This window comes from Clupea harengus, chromosome 11 (assembly GCF_900700415.2).
Source record: "Clupea harengus chromosome 11, Ch_v2.0.2, whole genome shotgun sequence".
Lineage (NCBI taxonomy): Eukaryota > Metazoa > Chordata > Actinopteri > Clupeiformes > Clupeidae > Clupea > Clupea harengus.
The window spans coordinates 12,072,699-12,092,905 of NC_045162.1; the positions used below are offsets into that span (position 1 = coordinate 12,072,699).

The 20,207-nt window shown below is 39.5% G+C and overlaps 1 protein-coding gene across 6 annotated transcripts; it reads left to right on the forward strand.

Annotated features, from left to right (window-relative positions):
- Positions 1 to 1,498: 1,498 nt before the first annotated feature.
- epb41b (erythrocyte membrane protein band 4.1b) lies at positions 1,499 to 19,600 on the forward strand. Of its 6 annotated transcripts, none has more exons than XM_031576456.2 (31): positions 1,499 to 1,602; positions 3,898 to 4,000; positions 4,090 to 4,194; positions 4,462 to 4,504; positions 4,652 to 4,727; positions 4,993 to 5,211; positions 5,469 to 5,556; positions 5,750 to 5,902; positions 6,126 to 6,217; positions 6,390 to 6,541; positions 6,658 to 6,753; positions 6,958 to 7,068; positions 10,240 to 10,608; positions 10,697 to 11,182; positions 11,470 to 11,736; positions 12,417 to 12,671; positions 12,837 to 13,061; positions 13,195 to 13,302; positions 13,504 to 13,713; positions 14,081 to 14,317; positions 14,675 to 14,908; positions 15,080 to 15,313; positions 15,604 to 15,819; positions 15,951 to 16,163; positions 16,513 to 16,725; positions 16,913 to 17,164; positions 17,378 to 17,526; positions 17,652 to 17,678; positions 18,565 to 18,627; positions 18,951 to 19,115; positions 19,207 to 19,600. In XM_031576456.2, the coding sequence occupies exons 2-31, from the start codon at positions 3,947 to 3,949 to the stop codon at positions 19,237 to 19,239; spliced, it is 5,145 nt and encodes a 1,714-aa protein (XP_031432316.1). In that variant the 5' UTR covers positions 1,499 to 1,602; positions 3,898 to 3,946; the 3' UTR covers positions 19,240 to 19,600. The 6 variants fall into 6 exon arrangements, with proteins under 6 accessions (XP_031432316.1, XP_031432318.1, XP_031432320.1 ...); XM_031576458.2 differs by having other exon boundaries at positions 16,916 to 17,164; XM_031576460.2 differs by having other exon boundaries at positions 14,081 to 14,156; positions 14,748 to 14,908.
- The last annotated feature ends 607 nt before the right edge of the window (positions 19,601 to 20,207 follow it).

The window sequence follows — 20,207 nt, forward strand, 5'->3', positions numbered from 1 at the left end:
CTAGTTGCATTGGTGACAAATTTGTACATTATGATGTGTTTCTTGTGATTTAACTGGTAATATGTATCAGTATCATGTACCAAGGTAACTTGTACAGTATATGCTTCATCATTACATTCATCAGAGTTGTTACATGTGTGTTAATGACATATTTCGTTCTTTTGTTTTGGACTAGATTGGATGTACTTTATTGATTCCCTATGGGAAATTCTATTTTTCATATGTGCAGCCTTAACATACTAACATACCGAGATTAAATAAATCCCTTTTATCTATGGAACCTCAGGATGTCCGTGTTAAAATTCTATTAACATTCACATGACCACATGAAGTGGAAAGTAACAATTGCTGGACAGGTAATCATCTTGGTGTATGACCGTTTCATGATTCTGCACAACTAAATCAAAAACACGATTAAGATGTTCTTGCTACTGTGGGACAGAAACATCAATATTTGTGACTCAGTTTTAACCCTGATTTTACATGTTTAGAGAACTTAAGCTAAAGTGTGTTGATTGGTGAAATGAATAAAATGTCCATAAATACCATGAATAGATGTTTATTTGTCATCATTCCATTGGAGATTTTTGTAAATGCATAAATTAGCATCATACCTAAAATGCAGGTTATTGTTCTTCTTTTCTCTCCTTCAACTCATCCCTCTTTTTTCTTCTCTAATATCACACTTCCATTGCAAACACATAACCAAAGAGTATGCTGTTGATGGCATGTGTTTTCAAATGGGTAGTGTCTGTTTTTGTTCATGCTTATTTTTTAATCGACCAGTCAAGACTCTCTTGCTCCCTCTGGTGGAATAGCACTGTTGTTTAAACATCCACACATGAAACATCTGAGGTGTTACACGTGTTAGTGATTATACTATATGTTTTGCTGATACACTCTATTTCCTTGTTGTAGTTTACGTATGTATTGTTTCAAAAAGATTGTGTTCACATTGACAATCCTTTATAGACTTGACTTTTTGTGCAGTTAAATTATAACATAACATAATTTACATACAAATGTAAATTACATACATAACATAACATAACATTTGTCTTTCAAATAGACTTTCAGGGTAGGTACTTATAAAAGTATTCCTGTGAAGCGGGACCCATGATCAGGAGGTTTTCAGTACCTTGTTGCAAGCACACACTAGGACCACACTGGTTGGTGGGTGGGTAATGTCAGAGTTTTATCTTTCTGCTCAGAGAGGGTGTTTTTCTGCTGCAACATATATGATAAGAAAATGGTCTGCCCCATGGGATTCCCATTAGTGGGTGAAGGCTGGGATTATGCTTAAAATATATCTTTATGTACACTTTAGAGGTCCTTCACATTTCATTAACAAGGTTCAGGTTGTACTGACATTTCAGTGTCATGTTCATTTTCATGGTTCTGTCTGTGTTTGTGTGTGCATGTTTCCTTCATGTGTGTGCCGTTCATGTGTGTGTGTGAGTGTGCTTACGTCTGTGACTGTGGGTTCTGTCCCCTCCCCTCAGATCCAACTGTACTTCAGGCACACACATCTACACTCTCATACTCCATGGGATTAAGGAGAAGATGCAGGGTAGCGGTGGTCCCATGTCCTTTCTCACACAGGTGAGTATACTACTATATTTATAACCAGTGGAAAAGCTTTGCCAGGGTCAGTGGTTGCTAGGAGGGTCAGTGTCTAGATTTGAGTCTGAGAGACAATGTGTATCATTGTGTATTATTTGTCTCTGCAGATGTGTAAATATGTCAATTGTGTCCAAACATGTCTTTGTTTTTTCAAGAGAGAGATTTTTGTTGTTCTTGATTTTTATATTTATTTGTTTGTTTTGTTTTAAATGTTGAAGTTTTATGAGAAACAGGCAGCAAACAAGCCCGCCAAACCACACCCATTCTTATCTTAGGTTCATTTTTAGTTTCAGAATGACATAATATCACGTCTCACACTTCAATTAGCTTAAAAATACTTGACAATGTTTTGTGGGTTTTTTTCAGGTTCTTACTATTGTAGAAATATTGCAGGCTATATTAGAAATTAGGGGAGAGTGGGTTAAGATGAGCAGTACCCTATGACCAAGGGAAACTAATGCATGCAACACAAGCTCAGGATGTGTGCCATCAATTAAAACATCAATTAAAACCTTTGCAGTGTGCCTCTCTCAAATAGACAATAAAAGACATAGAGGTCTTACATTGAAATAAACTCTATTTCTTTTTTACATCGACAGATTATTTGTTTTTTACTTTCAGTGTAGACTCTCAACTGACTCTCAACTGTATGGCCTAATAGCAAACGTTTTACCCCATAAAACAACATGTCACATAAGGGTCTAAATAGCCATGTAATTGCAAACTTTGCTGCCAAAGACATAAACACTAACATGTCACGTATGTATGGAAAATGCTATTCAACATGGCAAAACAGTAGTGATGCATCTACGTCATCCACATGGAGTTAACCCAAAACTAGGGCTACAAGCACATGGCCATGGAGCCCCTATCATATTTTTCTGTAACTACGTGGCATGACAGCTGTTGTGCTACATCTAAAATAATAGTTCTCTATTGTTAGGATGCAAAACTTATTTAAAAACCAAATATTTGACTTAACTTCATGTAAACATTAGAGGGTAAGATGAACCACTGGTTGAACTTACCCCAGTGGCCGCCGCTCATTTGGCCCCACAGCCACCATTTTGGGAAAAGTTCAGTCAAATTCACTCAAATGTTTTTATACACTGCCAGTTCATCAACATATCTGAAGTAACTTTTTAAACTGAGATACATTACTTGATTATGCTTGAAATGTCAAAAAACTTTGACAGGCAAACAAGTTTTTCGTAAAAAAACAATATGCTTACCACTTCATTCACACAGTTCTTTCTTCCACAGCAAGATGTAAATACAGAATACAAACAAAATTTAGGGTCACGTCTCAGAAATGGCCACAAGTGGTGGGGAAACTTACCCACTGGCTCATCCTACCCCATTATATAAATATCAATGTGATACCAAAAGCAATTTAGTGAGATGTAAAACACACCATGATCAGCATCATTTAAAGCAAAGCTTGTTTCAGAAAAGATCAACGGAAAAAAGCCTTCCATGATTCAGATTCACCCCCCTCAATACAGTATAACTCCACCATGAAAACACCATTAGGAACACAAATGCTCAGGAAAGTGACTATTTAAGCAACAATATTCAACAATTTGCCACTCTTTGTTGAGGTATGTTTTATAGTAAACTATTTTTGGTATCATCTTCAAATTCATTTTGATGGAATACAGTCACTATGTGGCACTATGTAGTTCTGTGGTCCTTCACAGTGTGACCCAACTCTACAGTAATTATGTAGAGGGGGAGAGCAGCTGAGCTGAGTGACGTCTTTATCTCTCGCACACACATTGTCTCTCATGGCCCAAAGTTGGGGGGCAGAAGGCTCTATGAACAACTATGAACAACTGCTTATTAGTTTGGAAAATGAGACCAAAAGGACAAAAAGAACATACATGGATACATGGAACATACATACTTAATCTCGAACTGTACATTGACATTTTTTTTTTTGCAATGCAACACAAATTATGCAAAGAATTTAGGGGATATGGCAAAACATAAATAAACATAAATATACATTTATTAGTGCTTTAAAAAGCTACGTGTAGGTCTAAGTGTAGGTTAGCATTTTACTTTCTGGTTAGAATCAGAGAAAATAATACCTTAAAAGTGGACTATGCCCCTATTAGAGCACATGTTGTTACATGTATTATGCTAAAAAGAGCTTTCCAGTTAACTTTGATCAGACATAAATGTCTTAATGTATCACGTTTTAATCATAGTTGATTAAACAAATGTAAAACCATGTACTACACTATCTATTATGTATGTATTTTTCCTTAGGTGCAGATTATTATGATTGGGTGTGTATGACCTACCTTCCCTCTCTAAGATGCTTTGCAGAGTGATCCTCCTGGACCGCAGTGTGAGGGAGTGGAACCTTCCGGTAAAACACAGTCAAATACACCCAGACACATCCATATTTATCCACTGCATTAAGCACACATAACTGATTTTGCTTGATTTATTTTTTAGAGTAATGCTACTGGCAAGGAGCTTTTTGATCAAGTATGTGAGCACCTCAACTTACTTGAGAGAGATTATTTTGGCCTGGCCATCTTTGACTCTCTGGGTGCAAAGGTATGTTAGTGTGTGTGTGTGTCTGTGTGTGTGTGTGTTTGTGTGTGTGTGTGTGTGTGTGTGTGTGTGTGTGTGTGTGTGTGTGTGTGTGTGTGTGTGTGTGTGTGTGTGTGTGTGTGTGTGTGTGTGTGTGTGTGTGTGTGTGTGTGTGACAGAGAGAGAGAGAGAGCAAGAAATGTATGTTTTATGGATATGGATAAAGTAGCCTACATACAAGATGACAAAAGGTTGAATACCATTTTTACACAATATTCTATTTCTACACAGACATGGCTAGATGTTTCCAAACAAATCAACAAGCAGTTGAAAGGTGAGTGTGGTACCTACACTAAATCTCCACAAACACAGATATGTAAGTGTGTGTGCACACATGTGTTTTTGCATGTACAGTATGTGTGCATTTCTCCTTTTCTCCAAACTCATCTCTGTCTGTGTGTTTGTGTCTATGTGTGTGTAGGGATACAGCCCCAGTTTGTTTTCAGTGTGAAGTTCTACCCTCCAAATCCAGCTCAGCTATGTGAAGACCTAACCAGGTAATATTAGTATCATAATTCAAGGACTCTTAGTTAATATAAGAGAAGTAGCACTGTCTTGTTTGTAGTACCATCAAAATATGTTAGAATCAAAATAGTAATTCAGTTAGTTAAAAAGTTATTCAGGCACACATACAGTACTCAGACAGACACACACACACGCACGCACGCAGGCAGGCACACATACACACACACACACACACACACACACACACACACACACACACACGCTTAACTTGGTAAATGTATTGTTTCCTTTCCTCAGATACTTGATGTGTCTGCAGCTTCGGCGGGATCTTTTAACCAGTCGGTTGCCATGCCAATCAGCGACTCTGATTGCACTGGGCTCATATGTCCTCCAATCAGAGTTTGGCCAGTATGACCCAGACCTTCATGGGAACACATACACCAACAGCCTGTACCTGGCACCCAATCAGAATGAAGTGTTGCTGAAGAGAATGAAGGAGCTACATCACACCTATGGGTACATGTCTGACCACATTTATTCAAGATTTATTATTATTATTATTATTATTATTTATTATTTATTATTTAGATAGCCTATGGCAATTACACCTGCTCATCAGTCGTATAGGATCACACACTACATGTTCAATTCAACATATAAACCACTGTACGAATCAATATGACAACTTGAGATATGGTTAAGAATTGTATGTTTCTGTGTAAATATGTCTGAGCTCTTCACAGTATTAATATACTCGATTTTTCTGTTTATAGCTCTATGTCATCTGCTCAAGCTGATCTCTTATTCCTGCAGAAAGTCTGTGAACTCCCTATGTATGGAATAGATCGTCATCCTGCCAAGGTGTGTGTGTGTGTGTGTGTGTGTGTGTGTGTGTGTGTGTGTGTGTGTGTGTGTGTGTGGTTCAATGTGGTTCTTGAAGCAGTTTGGATGAGTATTACAATGTAGCATCAATGTATACAATGTATTTCATAATTTTGTGTGTGTATTTCTGCACATGTGCATCTGTATGGCTGTGTGTGTGTGTGTGTTTCAGAATTCAGATGGTGAGGATGTTGTCTTAGGTGTGTCCTCTGAGGGCATACTGTTGTACAGAGATGACATTGTTGAGAGCAAATTCCTGTGGCCCAGAGTTCTGAAGGTGTCATACAAGCACTCCAAGTTCCTTTTCAGAACACACCCATCAGAGGTAGTCCTTACTGAACAAATTGAAGTGAAATTAGAGATTTTCTCAGAGCTTTCTTCAAGACCTTTGAAAGTTCTCATACCCTGTGTTATTATTTCCTTCGATTTTGACTCGATGTTCAGTCATAAATTATTCCTTGTCCTCTAAATGAAACATTTCTGAATTTTCTAGCAATTTCTCCTCTCATGGTAACATATTTGCTCTCCTTGATCTATTGCTTTTGTAGGGATCTGTATGGACTTTATGTTTTACCTTGCCCAGTAATCGTGCATGCAAATCCCTCTGGAAAGTGGCTTTAGAGCATCATAGCTTCTTCAGGTATGCATTGCACAGCATGTGTGTGTGTGTGTGTGTGTGTGTGTGTGTGTGTGTGTGTGTGTGTGTGTGTGTGTGTGTGTGTGTGTGTGTGTGTGTTTGTGTGTGTGTGAATTGTGAATTGTGGATACACTATATTCAAAGCAGTGACACTGGGATTTTTCTTTTGTTAAAGGCTCCCATCTGTTGAAGTTTCTCAGCGACGATTACTGACTTTGCGTACTCAGTTCCATTACCATGGACGCACAGAAGCTGAATCACTTCAGGCCAGCTCTGAAATCACCCGACCCAATCCAGCCTTTCAAAGAAAACCTAGAGCAAAATCCAGTATGTCTGTCCATCCATCTTTCTCTCTTTCTGTCTGTCCATTTGTTTGAGTTTTTTACTGCCTTCCTGTTTGGCTGAGAGAGTATTTATTTTTTTGTTATGCTTTATGATTGTAGCTTCACTGGATGCTCTCACGCGCACAAACCAACCTGAGCTTGATGACTGGTTCCTAGAGCTGGATTCTATTCCCGCGAAACCCCTCTGTATCACAGGTACACAGTACATTGTTTATCTTGATGAACTCACAACCCTGTGTAACACCGCAAATCAACTTCAATCACTCCATTGTAATTCTCTCTCATTCAGTTAATGCATGAATCTGTTACTAGAGTATTTAGTGTGATGCTAAACTCAAGCACAGACATGCAGACATATAAGATGGCTGACCGCTGTGTGCTGTCTGCTGTTCTCCTCAGCTGTAGATGAGGGGCCAGTGCTGGTGAATGAATGGAAGCGGGAGTCTGAGGACTGGCTCTTATTCTTAGACCAAACCAATCAAACCCTGATGCATCTGGATTCAGACCTATGTGAGACACTCAGGATTTATAACAGTTCAGTCTGTCATCTCAGATTTCTTGACACGGAGACAGGGGCGGAGATTCCATTTTATTGTAGGGGGGGACAATACATGGTAACATTTCGGAGAGTAATTCCAGGGGGGGGGACATGAAAAGATTGCTTTCACGAGAGCTAGCATAATTTAGCTGCTAAATACCGAATTCTCAATAACAAACAATACAAATGTAGTAATTTTTTAGTCATTTTTAAATCCTCTAAACAGCATTAAATGTACTAACACAAAATATCTACTCACAGACAAATAATGTCCAAAGTTCAAGAGAACTTGATGCTCAAAATAAGTTCTAAAAAAGTTCAATTTGACCTATCAATAAGCCCCGCCACCAATATTTACTGTTCCTAACTCGGACAAGTTATCAGAGCTGACTAGAGTTTAAATGGCAGCTATCAGTGTCAAAACGATATCCCAAGAGAGGCTCTAGACCAGGGGTTCTCAAACTTTATGGGGCCAGGGACCCCTCAAAGGGCAGAACATTTTCCGAGGACCCCCTCATAATCGCATCCCAAATTAAACCATATAGGCTTATAGCTATTTATAATGTTATATGCTTTTGGACTCTTTTACTCTAAAATCATATAGTACTAATATCACAAGAGTTTTAGATAGTCATTTTATTACATTTGGCATTACTTGACAGTATGTAGGATAGATTTTTAAATTATATTTTTGTAAAATGTGCTGAGAAGCTACTTAATGTTCATAGTTTGTCCAGTCCAGTTTATTTACCCAGTCTTGAACGATGGCAACCTTTGGAAGCCAGATATCTGCTGTTGGTATATGGTTGATGTGATGAGCACTTGTCTGTATTAGGGTTGTCACGAACACTTAACAAATGGCATTCATATTAGTATTAGCCTCCAGCAAGATTTTAATGAAAACTACATGGTGACATCATAGCATTGATTATACACGTATAGCGTTTTCTTTCTAGAGTTTATTTTGACAATGAACTGGGCTACGTTCTTGCAGCCAAATTGAAAGCTATCAACGTCTTTAACGAGAATACATGCAATAGGGCCATCCGATATGCCTTCGGCTAACCTATATTTTAAAAAGGGCCTTCTGCAACGATAAACACGACCTGTACTGATGGAAGATTAAATACATCACTTGCAGATTATCGCAGTTAACATTACTAGCGTGAAAAATGCGGTTTAGTTACGTTAGCCAAACTGCATTATGATCATTGTACTACGCATCGTCAAAATTCTGTGATGGTGAAAATCGCTTGTCGCTAAACTAGGCTAAACTACTACTACTAGTGTTAGGCTGTATATGGGTGAGCTTAGGGGTGTTCATGTTTATAATCACATTTGCTAACCTGTCGTTCTTTGAACTCTCTGAAAAGTTCGGGTGTCTGTCTGAGAGGTGCTTAGCCATATTTGACGTGTTGCCTCCCTTTGCCAGAGTGACTTTGAAGCATGTTTTACAGATGGGTCTCTGTGTGTCGATGGGCTTTCCTTCACATTCTGCTTCGTATCCGAAGTACTTCCAGATCTTATTTCTGACATATTTTTTTTTTAATACAAGCCGAGGACGGTCGGCAAGAGCTCCTGCACATGAGGCCATGTCTCCCCTGAGATCACTCGCAGTGTGTGAGAGCTGGGAAGCCCCGCCCTTGCAGTCAATGCGTGCAGGTAGCCTGACACTGACAGGGAGCGGAACAGTGAGTGCGCTCTGATTGCGTGCTATTTTAATGAAGTACCTATACTAATATGCAAATCCGTATCGTTTTTTACGTAAGGTTTCCGCGGTACCTTTCTAGTACAGGTACACCGTCCAACATTAGTCTATATGTTTTGTATACTGTATTGCAATAAATTAAAAAACCGTTGGAAGCCAGACTTTTTCGCGGACCCCCAGGCAAGGCGCCGCGGACCCCAGTTTGAGAACCACTGCAACTTTTGGAGACAAAAGAACCTGATTTCGTCTAGAAGCCATCAAAAGGGCCTTCATACTGCAATGGAGGGATAACATTTAAAACTAGATGCATAACATTTAAAACTAGATATGGTGGATAACAAGTTTACATTTGAGGCGAGAATTTACAGATTACACAATATAAGAGGGAGAAGCATCATCTCACGGTCATCACGATTGCAGATATATCCAATACCAGCATTGTTCATGCACCGCTGGGAAATATTCAATTAATTTACCTTCAGCTAATTTAACTAATCTGGAGAGGAACTGAGATGTAGACCTACCTTTATTAACTAGCATTAACCTGCCCCTGACAGGACAGTGTCCTAACTGTCTAGCTAGCCATCGTAACGGTGTTAATTACCGGCATGCGTGTGTTATGAGCAAACTTTGTCATGTCAATCCATTATTAAACGTATGTATACTTGTGCATGTCGATTGGAACTTCGTAAAAGGAGTTTAGAAAAAACTTCTTCATTACATGTTCTTAACTGCGTCAGTGGGAGAGAGGAGGAAACAGTCTCACTGTCTGACCGTCACCGTGTACTTGGCTAATTGACTGAAACACGGAGCTGCCGGTAGCCCCGCCCGTTGGAAACAGCATGTGAATCAAACCACTTTGAGGAAATAGGGGGATCATGATTTTTCAACACTTAAAAATCACATTGTTTTACGTTTATAATTAGCACCGCTTGTGTCGTCGTGCATTTATTTCATATTACTATATTTAAAAAAAAATATTGTTTTGTTTCCAATGAATGTTGGGGGGGACAACTTTATGGTAGGGGGGGACACGTCCCCCCCGTCCCCCCCGGGATCTCCGCCTATGCACGGAGATCACCAGTGGAAGTGGTCTTCCTGGAGTAATATTGTATTGTATTGTACTGTATTGTATCGTATTGTATTGTAACAGAGTTATGATAGTATAAACCTTGAGAGAGAGTATTAATATGTTTGAAAAGCAGACTGGATTTTGCATAATTGCTGTGAGGGAAGTAATTTAAAAACAATAGATCAGTGTGAAGAGCTGTGTAGTAAATGTAGAGCTGTGCTAGTAAATATAGATTCCCATATGTGTTTACTGATACAATTTTAACTCATTGTGATGTGGACAATATTTATTATATACGTATATCAACCATATGGCATTAGTTGATTAGGTTAAACTTTTTCAAATGCCTTTCCTTTTTACCAGCTAATACCAATACACCCCAAGAGGACCTGGAACAGGATCTTGAAGACTCCTCTGTTGGTGATGCAGAAGGAGAGCCAGCTGAGGAGGAGATCACGGGAGAGCCACAGGAGGAGGAGCTCATGGAAGAGCCAGCTGAGGAGTTTATGGAGGAGGAAACAGAGAGACATGAGGAAGGAGAACTATTGGAAATAAGACAAGTGAAGGAAGTGAAGACTGTGAGAAAAATATCAGAGAGAGCTGAATCCTCTGAAGGAGAGGGTGAAATTCTAAAATACAGACTGAGGGGGAGAGGAATTTTGGATGTGCAGAGTGATGATTGGTATTTCTTGTTTGATCGGCAATCATCTAAGTTTGATCCAAAACGTGCAGGTAGGCCAAATAATTTATTTTGAGTAGTTTTACATATACAGCAGTATCTTTTTTAATTGTTTATATAATTTATCAATTTGCCTTTTAGTAAAACAGGTGCGTATACTGGAGCAACAGCAAGAACTAGTTGCTGGCATTATGGGAGAAAAACTAGCGGGATTGGTCATGTCCAGTGAAACAGAGCAAGAATGGGAAGTTGTGGAGGAGTCTCAGCAAAAAGCAATGGAAGAAGGGGAGCAGGAGGGAGAGACTGTGGAAATACGACGGCAAAAGCTGAAGATTGTAAGAAAACGAACGGTGGAGGTAGAGGTTGAGGAGGAAATGCTCTCTCTCAAAGAAGATTTTGGGGATGAGATGCAAAAGGAAATTGAAGTTATTCAAGACCTACAGGAACTGGTGGTAGTAGAGGAGATGCAGGTAGAACTGGAGATTCTGAAAGAAAGGCTACGAGAAGTCGACTTCTTGGAGTACAAAGTACAGAAGATGGAGCAGCAAAGGAATGAGGAAACACCAGAAGACAACTGGCTCATCTTACTGGACCAACTGCCATACATAATCTATCCTGCACCATTAGGTGGGTGTCATTGGACTGATAGAACATGATTTGGTGGAAATCAGTGCATGCACATATATTGTAGGCATGCTAGATAGGTAACATCACACTCAATTAGCCCTCAATATACTACCACAAATGAGCTAGGAAAGAGTGTTCAGTTTTTCAGATTTTCTGACATTATAGGATATATTTGAATCCTGTTATCTAACATAAAATATCTTGCTTTCAGTATTACTAAATGGCATAAATAACTCTTTTGATGTTGAAAGGATAATTTACTTAACTTTTGTTTTTGATCATGCCAGCAGGACACACCAGCGAAGCAGTGGAAGAACAGGAGATCGTAGAGATGCCCGTAGATCAGAGAACAGAAGAGGCCATTTTGATTGTAAAGGAGGGATCAGAGGAACAGGTGGTGATAGAAGAGGGGATGGAGGAGAGTGTGATCATCATAGAGAGAGGAGTCATCACTGAGCCAATCACATTACAGAACAATCTTTACTCAGGGCGGGACATTGATGACGATTGGTTCCTGCTTTTGGAACCAGTCCCTCTGGAAGATAGGAGAACAGGTACAGATACATGAAGTATGCAGCCACACATTGCAGGTCAAATCTACTTTGTATTTGGTAGGGAGTGATATTGATGGGGGAAGTATTTCACACTTAAGGTAAAATCACCATCTTAGCATGCAGTCCAGTGACTCAGATGAATGCCTCCCAACATGTCACCTTTGTGTGTAAGTTAATGACTAAGGACGTCCCAAAACACAAGTTTGTGTTCTCAGAGCATCAGTTTTCGTAAAAGCTAAACTTATCAGAAGGTACAGCCAAGTGGATTGTAATTATAATAATAATAATAATAATAATAATAAAAAAACTTTATTTATATAGCACCTTTCATGCAAAGAATACAGCTCAAAGTGCTTTACAGCAAATACATAACGTGCACAAAGAAATTACATGCACATAAAAAATAGACATCAAAGAAACATAAAAACTCAGATATAGTGCAAAAAAATAAAATTAAAATTAAATATGATAATAATAATTATTAAAATTATAAAATTGAATACATAAAATGCATAGCATAAGATAGAAAATAAAACTGCAGGGATACATTTAATCTAACCCCTTTATATTACAAGTAGATCAAAGTATTTAAATTCAATTAAAAGTATTTAATTAACATCAGCTTCAATACAAAGCAAAATACAATTCAACATTTTGTTTGCCTTCATGTATTTTGCCAGTGGGAGACTCTCAGCCCTACACGACTGGACCCACCTATGAGCCTGAAGAAGAGGCAATACTGGAAAGGGAGGAAAGTGATCAAGCTGTTATAATGGAGCAGACAGCCAAGGTTCCAGATGAGCCTGGAAGCATTTCCGAAACAACTGCTGAACAAATCATATTACAGAGGACAAACCCGGGGCTTCAGTATATCGAAGATGATTGGTTCCTGTTTTTTGACCAAGTTCCTGTGCAAAGCAAGACTCCTCCCTCAGGTATAAAGACAAAACACATTCAGTATACACATGTACAGACAAGCATATTCTCACATATATGCACTGTGTGACATTCTCTCTCTCTCTCTCTCTCTCTCTCTCCATCTTTTGGTTCATCAATGTGATGATTACTGTCTGTTTTTGTTTGTGTAACTCATCTTGTAGTTGTATGGGAAGATCTGCAACGCCCTGCTGACATCAACACCATCTCAGTGGAAATAAAGGCTGAGGAACAGGGAGACGAGGAAATGACAGAGGAGATGACAGAAAGACAGGAGCAAATAAAGATGGAAGCCCAGCCAACCATTCAGGAGCAGAGACCCAAGTTTACTCCCATTGAGGTGGAGGATGACTGGTACATTGTACTGGAAGTCCCTCCCAAAGAAACAGGTACTCATACATTCATTTGGACTCACAAATATACACACACACTCATCAGACCTGCCCATCCTGTTTTCAGAGATAGATGGGCTAGTTTGTGGAATACATGGGATCCCATTTATTTTTTTGTCTATTAATGCAGTCGAAGTGAAAGTGGAAGTGATGAAAGGAGTGAGCTGGGAGGAGAGAATCACTGAACAGGTGACCAGAACAGAAGAAAAAAGGTCCATTATTGAAAGGCACATTGAAGGTACTTACACACACACACACACACACACACACACACACACACACACACACACACACACATCCTGATATAACGCATTGACAGTCTGTGACAGTCTTTATATATATATATATATATATATATATATATATATATATATATATACATTGGGGGGCTCCATAGCTTTCAGTTAATTTTAAGTTTGGTTTTCTTTCATTTTGTCAGTGAGAGTCGTTGAGTCCTACACCGAGGACGCCAAAGGAGAAGTGGAGGTGGAGAAAGTGACTATTATGGAAGAGAGAAACATTGATGCTGAAAACCCCGGAGAATACATCACATTACAGATGAATCGTCCAGTGGCAGTTCGAGACATTGAGGATGACTGGTTCATGCTTTTAGAACCAACCCCAGTGGATTTCAAGCCTTCCCCTTCAGGTAGCATACACACACTCACAAATGTATCCTTCTTCCTCTACCTCTCCTTATCCTTCCTCTAATGCTATCTCCTCTAACTAGTACCTAACTCGCACTTACAGTAGTTATATTCCTGCAATATTTCTTTTATTTCCTATGTAAAGTAGTACATAACATTTATTGTTACACTAGGTCTCTACTGCTCGTAGCTTTATTGTTCTCTCCTTTGTACGTTGCTTTGGATAAAAGCGTCTGCAAAAATGACTGAATGTAATGATGTAAATGTAAATTGGAAGTCCCGCCATCAATATGGAACAATTATAGTGTTTTCTTGTCTTTGATTATTGTGTTTTCTGCTCATTTGGCTTTTTAACTGTCGGTCTCATAGTTGCATGGGAGAGAGAACAGGCTTCTCAAGAGACTCTGGTGAGAGTGGACACAGAGACCACCCTTAAGAGAGTGAGGATTGCAGAGGAGGAAGTAATGATCATAGAGGAGAGAGAACAACATGCACAGAAACCCACTGTGGTCATGCAGAGCCCTCCAGTGGTTCCACGAGACATTGAAGACGATTGGTTCTTGTTGTTGGAATCAGTTCCTGTGGAAGTGCAGTCTCCACCTTCAGGTAAACACACAGATGCACACATACTCACACAACATTCACACACACACAACATTCACTCACACACACACACACACACACACACACACACACACACACACACACACACACAGAGATATATGCACTTAAGAAGACTCATATAATTAATTACATTTACATTTAGGCATTAAGCAGACACTTTTATCCAAAGCGACATACAAAGGAGAGGACAATCAAGCTACGAGCAATAGAGACCTAGTGTAACAATAAATACTATTTTACATAAGAAATACAAAAGTGCAGGAATTTACATTACAAATAAACTCACACTTTAAACTTTGTCATACAAATTGAATATTAAAGTTTTTTTTCCTTTTTCAGTTTGGGTCTCCCCACCATATAGAGCGGAGGCTCTGGTGAGAGTGGACACAGAGACCACCATTAAGAGAGTGAGGATTGCAGAGGAGGAAGTAATGATCATAGAGGAGAGAGAACAACATGCACAGAAACCCACTGTGGTCATGCAGAGCCCTCCAGTGGTTCCACGAGACATTGAAGACGATTGGTTCTTGTTGTTGGAATCAGTTCCTGTGGAAGTGCAGTCTCCACCTTCAGGTAAACACACTGATGCACACACTCACACAACATTCACACACACACACACACCCAATCACACACACATACACAGATATATGCACTTAAGCAGACTCATATAATTAAAAAAAATCACACTTTAAACTTTGTGATACAAATGAAATGATACAGTTTCTTTTCTTCTTTTGCCAGTTTGGGTCTCCCCACCGTATAGAGCGGAGGCTCTGGTGAGAGTGGACACAGAGACCACCATTAAGAGAGTGAGGATTGCAGAGGAGGAAGTAATGATCATAGAGGAGAGAGAACAACATGCACAGAAACCCACCGTGGTCATGCAGAGCCCTCCAGTGGTTCCACGAGACATTGAAGATGATTGGTTCTTGTTGTTGGAATCAGTTCCTGTGGAAGTGCAGTCTCCACCTTCAGGTAGACACATAGGCTTACACATTCAAACACACACACACACACACACAAACACTCCCATCCATGCAGTTCATGCTTTGTCCACTAACAGCAAAGATTATTTTGAACTGGATTACTTTGCCCTTTGAGGCACTTGTAGCTTCTTTGCTTGATCTTTATGTATCCATTATAGAAGTTGACCGTTTCTATGTAAGGATCTATCTGCCAGCTTTCATTTGCTTCCATGCTTTTGCCCACTGTGTCACTTCTATTGTCTGTCTATTGGTCTTTCTAATCATCGTGTATCTCCACAGTCGTACGGGAGAAAGTGTCAGATGTCTCTAGAGTGACAGTGGAGGTAAGGGCTGAGCGGGATGAAGAAAGGAGGAGAATGGAGAAGATGACTGAAAGACAGGAGCAAATAAAGATGGAAGCCCAGCCAACCATTCAGGAGCAGAGACCCAAGTTTACTCCCATTGAGGTGGAGGATGACTGGTACATTGTACTGGAAGTCCCTCCCAAAGAAACAGGTACTCATACATTCATTTGGACTCACAAATATACACACACTCATCAGACCTGCCCATCCTGTTTTCAGAGATAGATGGGCTAATTTGTGTAATACATGGGATCCCATTTATTTTTTTGTCTATTAATGCAGTCGAAGTGAAAGTGGAAGTGATGAAAGGAGTGAGCTGGGAAGAGAGAATCACTGAACAGGTGACCAGAACAGAAGAAAAAAGGTCCATTATTGAAAAGCACATTGAGCAACTCCAACCCCAGAAGAAACATCCAGCGGTTGTTTGTGACATTGATGATGATTGGTTCATGCTTTTGGACCCAGTTCTTTTGCAAGAACGTTCTGTCCCCTCAGGTACAAAAAAAACAAGCAAACACATACACACATACACAAAGATGCATGCAATAACACAAAAATAACCATCCACATACACACACATCCAAAATGCACAAACACACACACAAATCAGCAGACCAATGATTAGCTCCACAGCAACACACTATCACAACACGTACACCCTCTTTTCTATTGCCATAGTGTATCAACAATTCCCACAAGTTCACATTGCCTGTCTTTTGGCAATCTCTGCAAAAGTCTGCACCTACTGCATAAAGTCACTTCCTGTATATTTGCCTGACTGTGTGTCTGTCATGTCTATTTGTGTGCCTGTGTAAATATGTGTGTCATTGTGTCTGTCCATTAGTAGAGACCAGGACACCTGTGGATGTCTCTAAGACAAAAGACCAGAGAGTGGCGGAGAAAGCAAGGCCAGGGAAGGAGATAATTCTGGAGAAAGAAAGACTGAGAGAGCAGGAGATGCAGAGGATATCACAACAGAGCGTATTTGTGGGTGTTCGGGAAATTGAAGATGACTGGTTCAAACATTGGGATAAAACTATTTTGTTGTATCAAGAAGGTATGCACATAGAAACATTGACACCTACACAAGTCATTTAGCAAAAACATAAAATAGACAACCAGAACATGTACTAACACATAGTCAAACACACACACACACACACACACACACACACACACACACACACATGTGTCACTCAATAAACACCAAACACACTGTGTTGATATTTGATATTTTCAATCAGCAGAAACAAGATCTGCGGTGATCTCAAAGCCTGAAGAACAGAGAGCTGTGGAGAGGAAGGGGATTGAGAAAGGAAGAATTATGGAGAAAGAAAGGATGAAAGAGGAAGACATGCGGAAGAGAGTTACAATCGCAGAAGCAAATAGAGTGAGATTATTACAAGAGAGTGCACCACCAGCTGGTCGCGAAGTTGTTGATGACTGGTTCATACTTCTGGATAAAGTTTCAGTGGAGGTTCAAGCTCCTCCTAGAGGTATACACACTCCTTTTCTCTTGCTCTGGCTCTCACATGCACACACACACACACACAATCTAAATATTTTGTACATATTTTGTGGCTACATTATATAGTTTCCCCAATATTCACCCCTTCACAACTCTCACTATCTCTTGCTCTTACAAACTCACTCTGCCTCTGTCCTCTCTCTTTCTCTCTCCTTATTTCTTTCTCTCTCTTTCTCTGCAGTTGCTCTCATCATCCCTCCAACACCTGCAAAGAGGCCTCTTCCTGTAGGCCAACCCCTGACCTCTACACCCACCATACACCCTGCCCCCATCATCAAATACATTGAGAAAGAGGAGAAGAGAGAGACTCAAGTCACAGTGGAAGAAAAAGTAAAGGAACTGGTTTTCTCACACAATACAAAAGTATTGTGTATTAAAAAGACTCATGTGCAACTTGTAATGTCCATAGACTATAAGTCTGACCAACTGTCTGTTCCTCAATATTTTCTTAACAGGAAGACGAGGAGCTGACCATCATTAGGGTGAGGCCATCAGATCATCTGCTCACTCACACACACTTTAAGCCACATGCCTGTACCACACATTCACTTTTAAACAAATATGCATCTTCAGCAGGGTTTCAGTTGGCCAGTAATTACCACTTTTGGCCGCATAAAATGTATTTTAAAAACATCAAATTCAAAACTTGTTGTTCAAATTGTCTGATAATAATGCTTATACAAAACAAATGTATCCTTAAACAGGACATTTGTATTTTAACCAAAGCAAATAAATCAATAACGAAATTATAGCTTATTGTTATTATCTTAAATTATTGATTAACGTGAGTTATAATGTCAGACCGTTTCTTACTTCTGTTAGACAGTGTGGAGAGAAAGATAGATTTCATCCAATCATGTAGGGCATAATCTATTAGAAACTCTCTGGGTGTGTTTGGTTGCCATTGCTTTGATAATAACCTTGTGTGGTTGTAGGCTGTAACTTAGATAGATAGATAGATAGAAAAGCCTTTATTGTCATTGTATTTGCATACAACAAAATTTGGAGCGCTGCTCCTGTTGGTGCGACGAGGGACAACATATAACACAACAACAACATATAACCCAACAATAATACAAATAGCCATTCACTCCTCCTCTAAAAAGCCTGATCACCAATGCATGAGGCTCACTGGTAAGACATTGACACCATTACTGCAGGGCAGACACAGCATCATAACTACGAATGGTTTATGAACACCAATGAATAGTGCGTAAACCCATGCATAGTTACTAAAACTACACTCTGCCGCAAATGAACACTCAAAGCAAACACACAGAGACTAACACCAGGTTAGCCAACCTGATATGATTTAACTCAAATGCATCACTGCTAACTACTCACTGCTAATTTTTACTTATTAAACAGAGGAAGACAAGGGCGATCGAAGGAGAGACCATCTACATCAGACACAGTATTCTGATGTTAGAGGTATGGGTTTGAAGCCAATGACCTGCTGGAGGAGCAGAGACACTATCTGTAAACTCTCTGTGGGACCAATCTCAGACTATCTGAAGACCAATGGGGGAATATAACCGTAATGATTAAATCACTCTCACGGCTGTGGCTGCATTTAGAGACATTCAGTATGACTTCTGAAGTCTGTGTTTTTTCTATCATGTGTATATTGTGTTAGAGGCTGTTTTTAGAGAGCAGAATTGTGGAAGTATTCTTACTTTATATGAAATGATGATGTGCATCAGATAGTGTTCTGAAATACATTGGTGTGTGTGTGTGTGTGTGTGTGTGTGCAGGACTTTGATGTGACTCAGGAGGTGGTGTTGCGTCACCATGCCAGCATCAGTGAAATGAAGCGACTTTTCATGGAGGCAGAGCCTGAGCCTCATCTCAGTGAATGGGACAAGCATTTGTCAATCTGTCACCTGGACACCCACACGCACCTCATTAGCATGGAGGAGGTGAGTTAGGCAGAGTCACATTGTGTTAACGCAGGTGTTACGCACACAAACACACACACTAATTTACGTTTACTGTAATGTGTGTTTTCAGTGGGAGAGAGAGGAAAGAGAGTCTATCATGTAAGGAAATCGGGAATCTGACATCTGGAATCCTTAACCAATCAATCAGATGTTGTACAAGGGATCTTTCATCAGTCAGAGACCGGAGACAAGCCTAGGAACCCTACATCAGTAATACTAGGAATTACTAATCCTAGTAGTAATACTAGGAAATCATTTTCTTAGTTTTTTTGTATTGTTTGTCTGATGACTTCCATTAACAATTTGACATTTGTCCACCGAGTAATTCTAGATATGTGAAGTATGGAATATGAATGTTAAGTCAGTAGAATTAGTTGAACTCAATAATTGATTGGAATGTGTGGGTTGATTTTTTGTTGTTGTCAATTGAGATTTTCAAATAAATGAGGGGTGTTTCTCATGGATTGTTTGTGTATTTGATCAGTTTGTGTGTTTGTGTGTATGTGTGTTTATGGTGGGTGGTTGCACTGGTTGCTAAGCTGTTCTGACTGTAAAGGCAACTGTTCTGATTGCTTGGCTGCTGTGTTGCTTACCAAGATTCTGCACTGAAGGCTAAGCCGGATCAGGATTAGTGTTCAGTACTAAGACATACCACACTCACACAAACATACACGCTCATGTTCAAAATCAGTGATATTCACACACACACACACACACACACACACTAACCTGATACACACATAACAAATACGGTTTGATCAAAAATATTTTTATACTTTTTCAGACAGATATTTTATCTGACAGATAAGGTGTTTCAGACAGGTGTTTTTTTTAATAATTTAATCAAAGCCCTCTGGAGAGATGCCAAGCTCTCTGGATCTACAAAAGGTTGTCATTTTCAGGGAATTTAAGATTTAGTGCTAGGGGTCGGAAGCATTGTGGTAATGGTCTTGTTATTTGAGGGACAGAGGAGTCTACAATCTCTGTTTGCCCTATTATATTCTAATCAAGCAATCAGTAATGGAGACGTTTCTTGGCAAAGATTTGAAAGAAAAATATTCAATAGACATG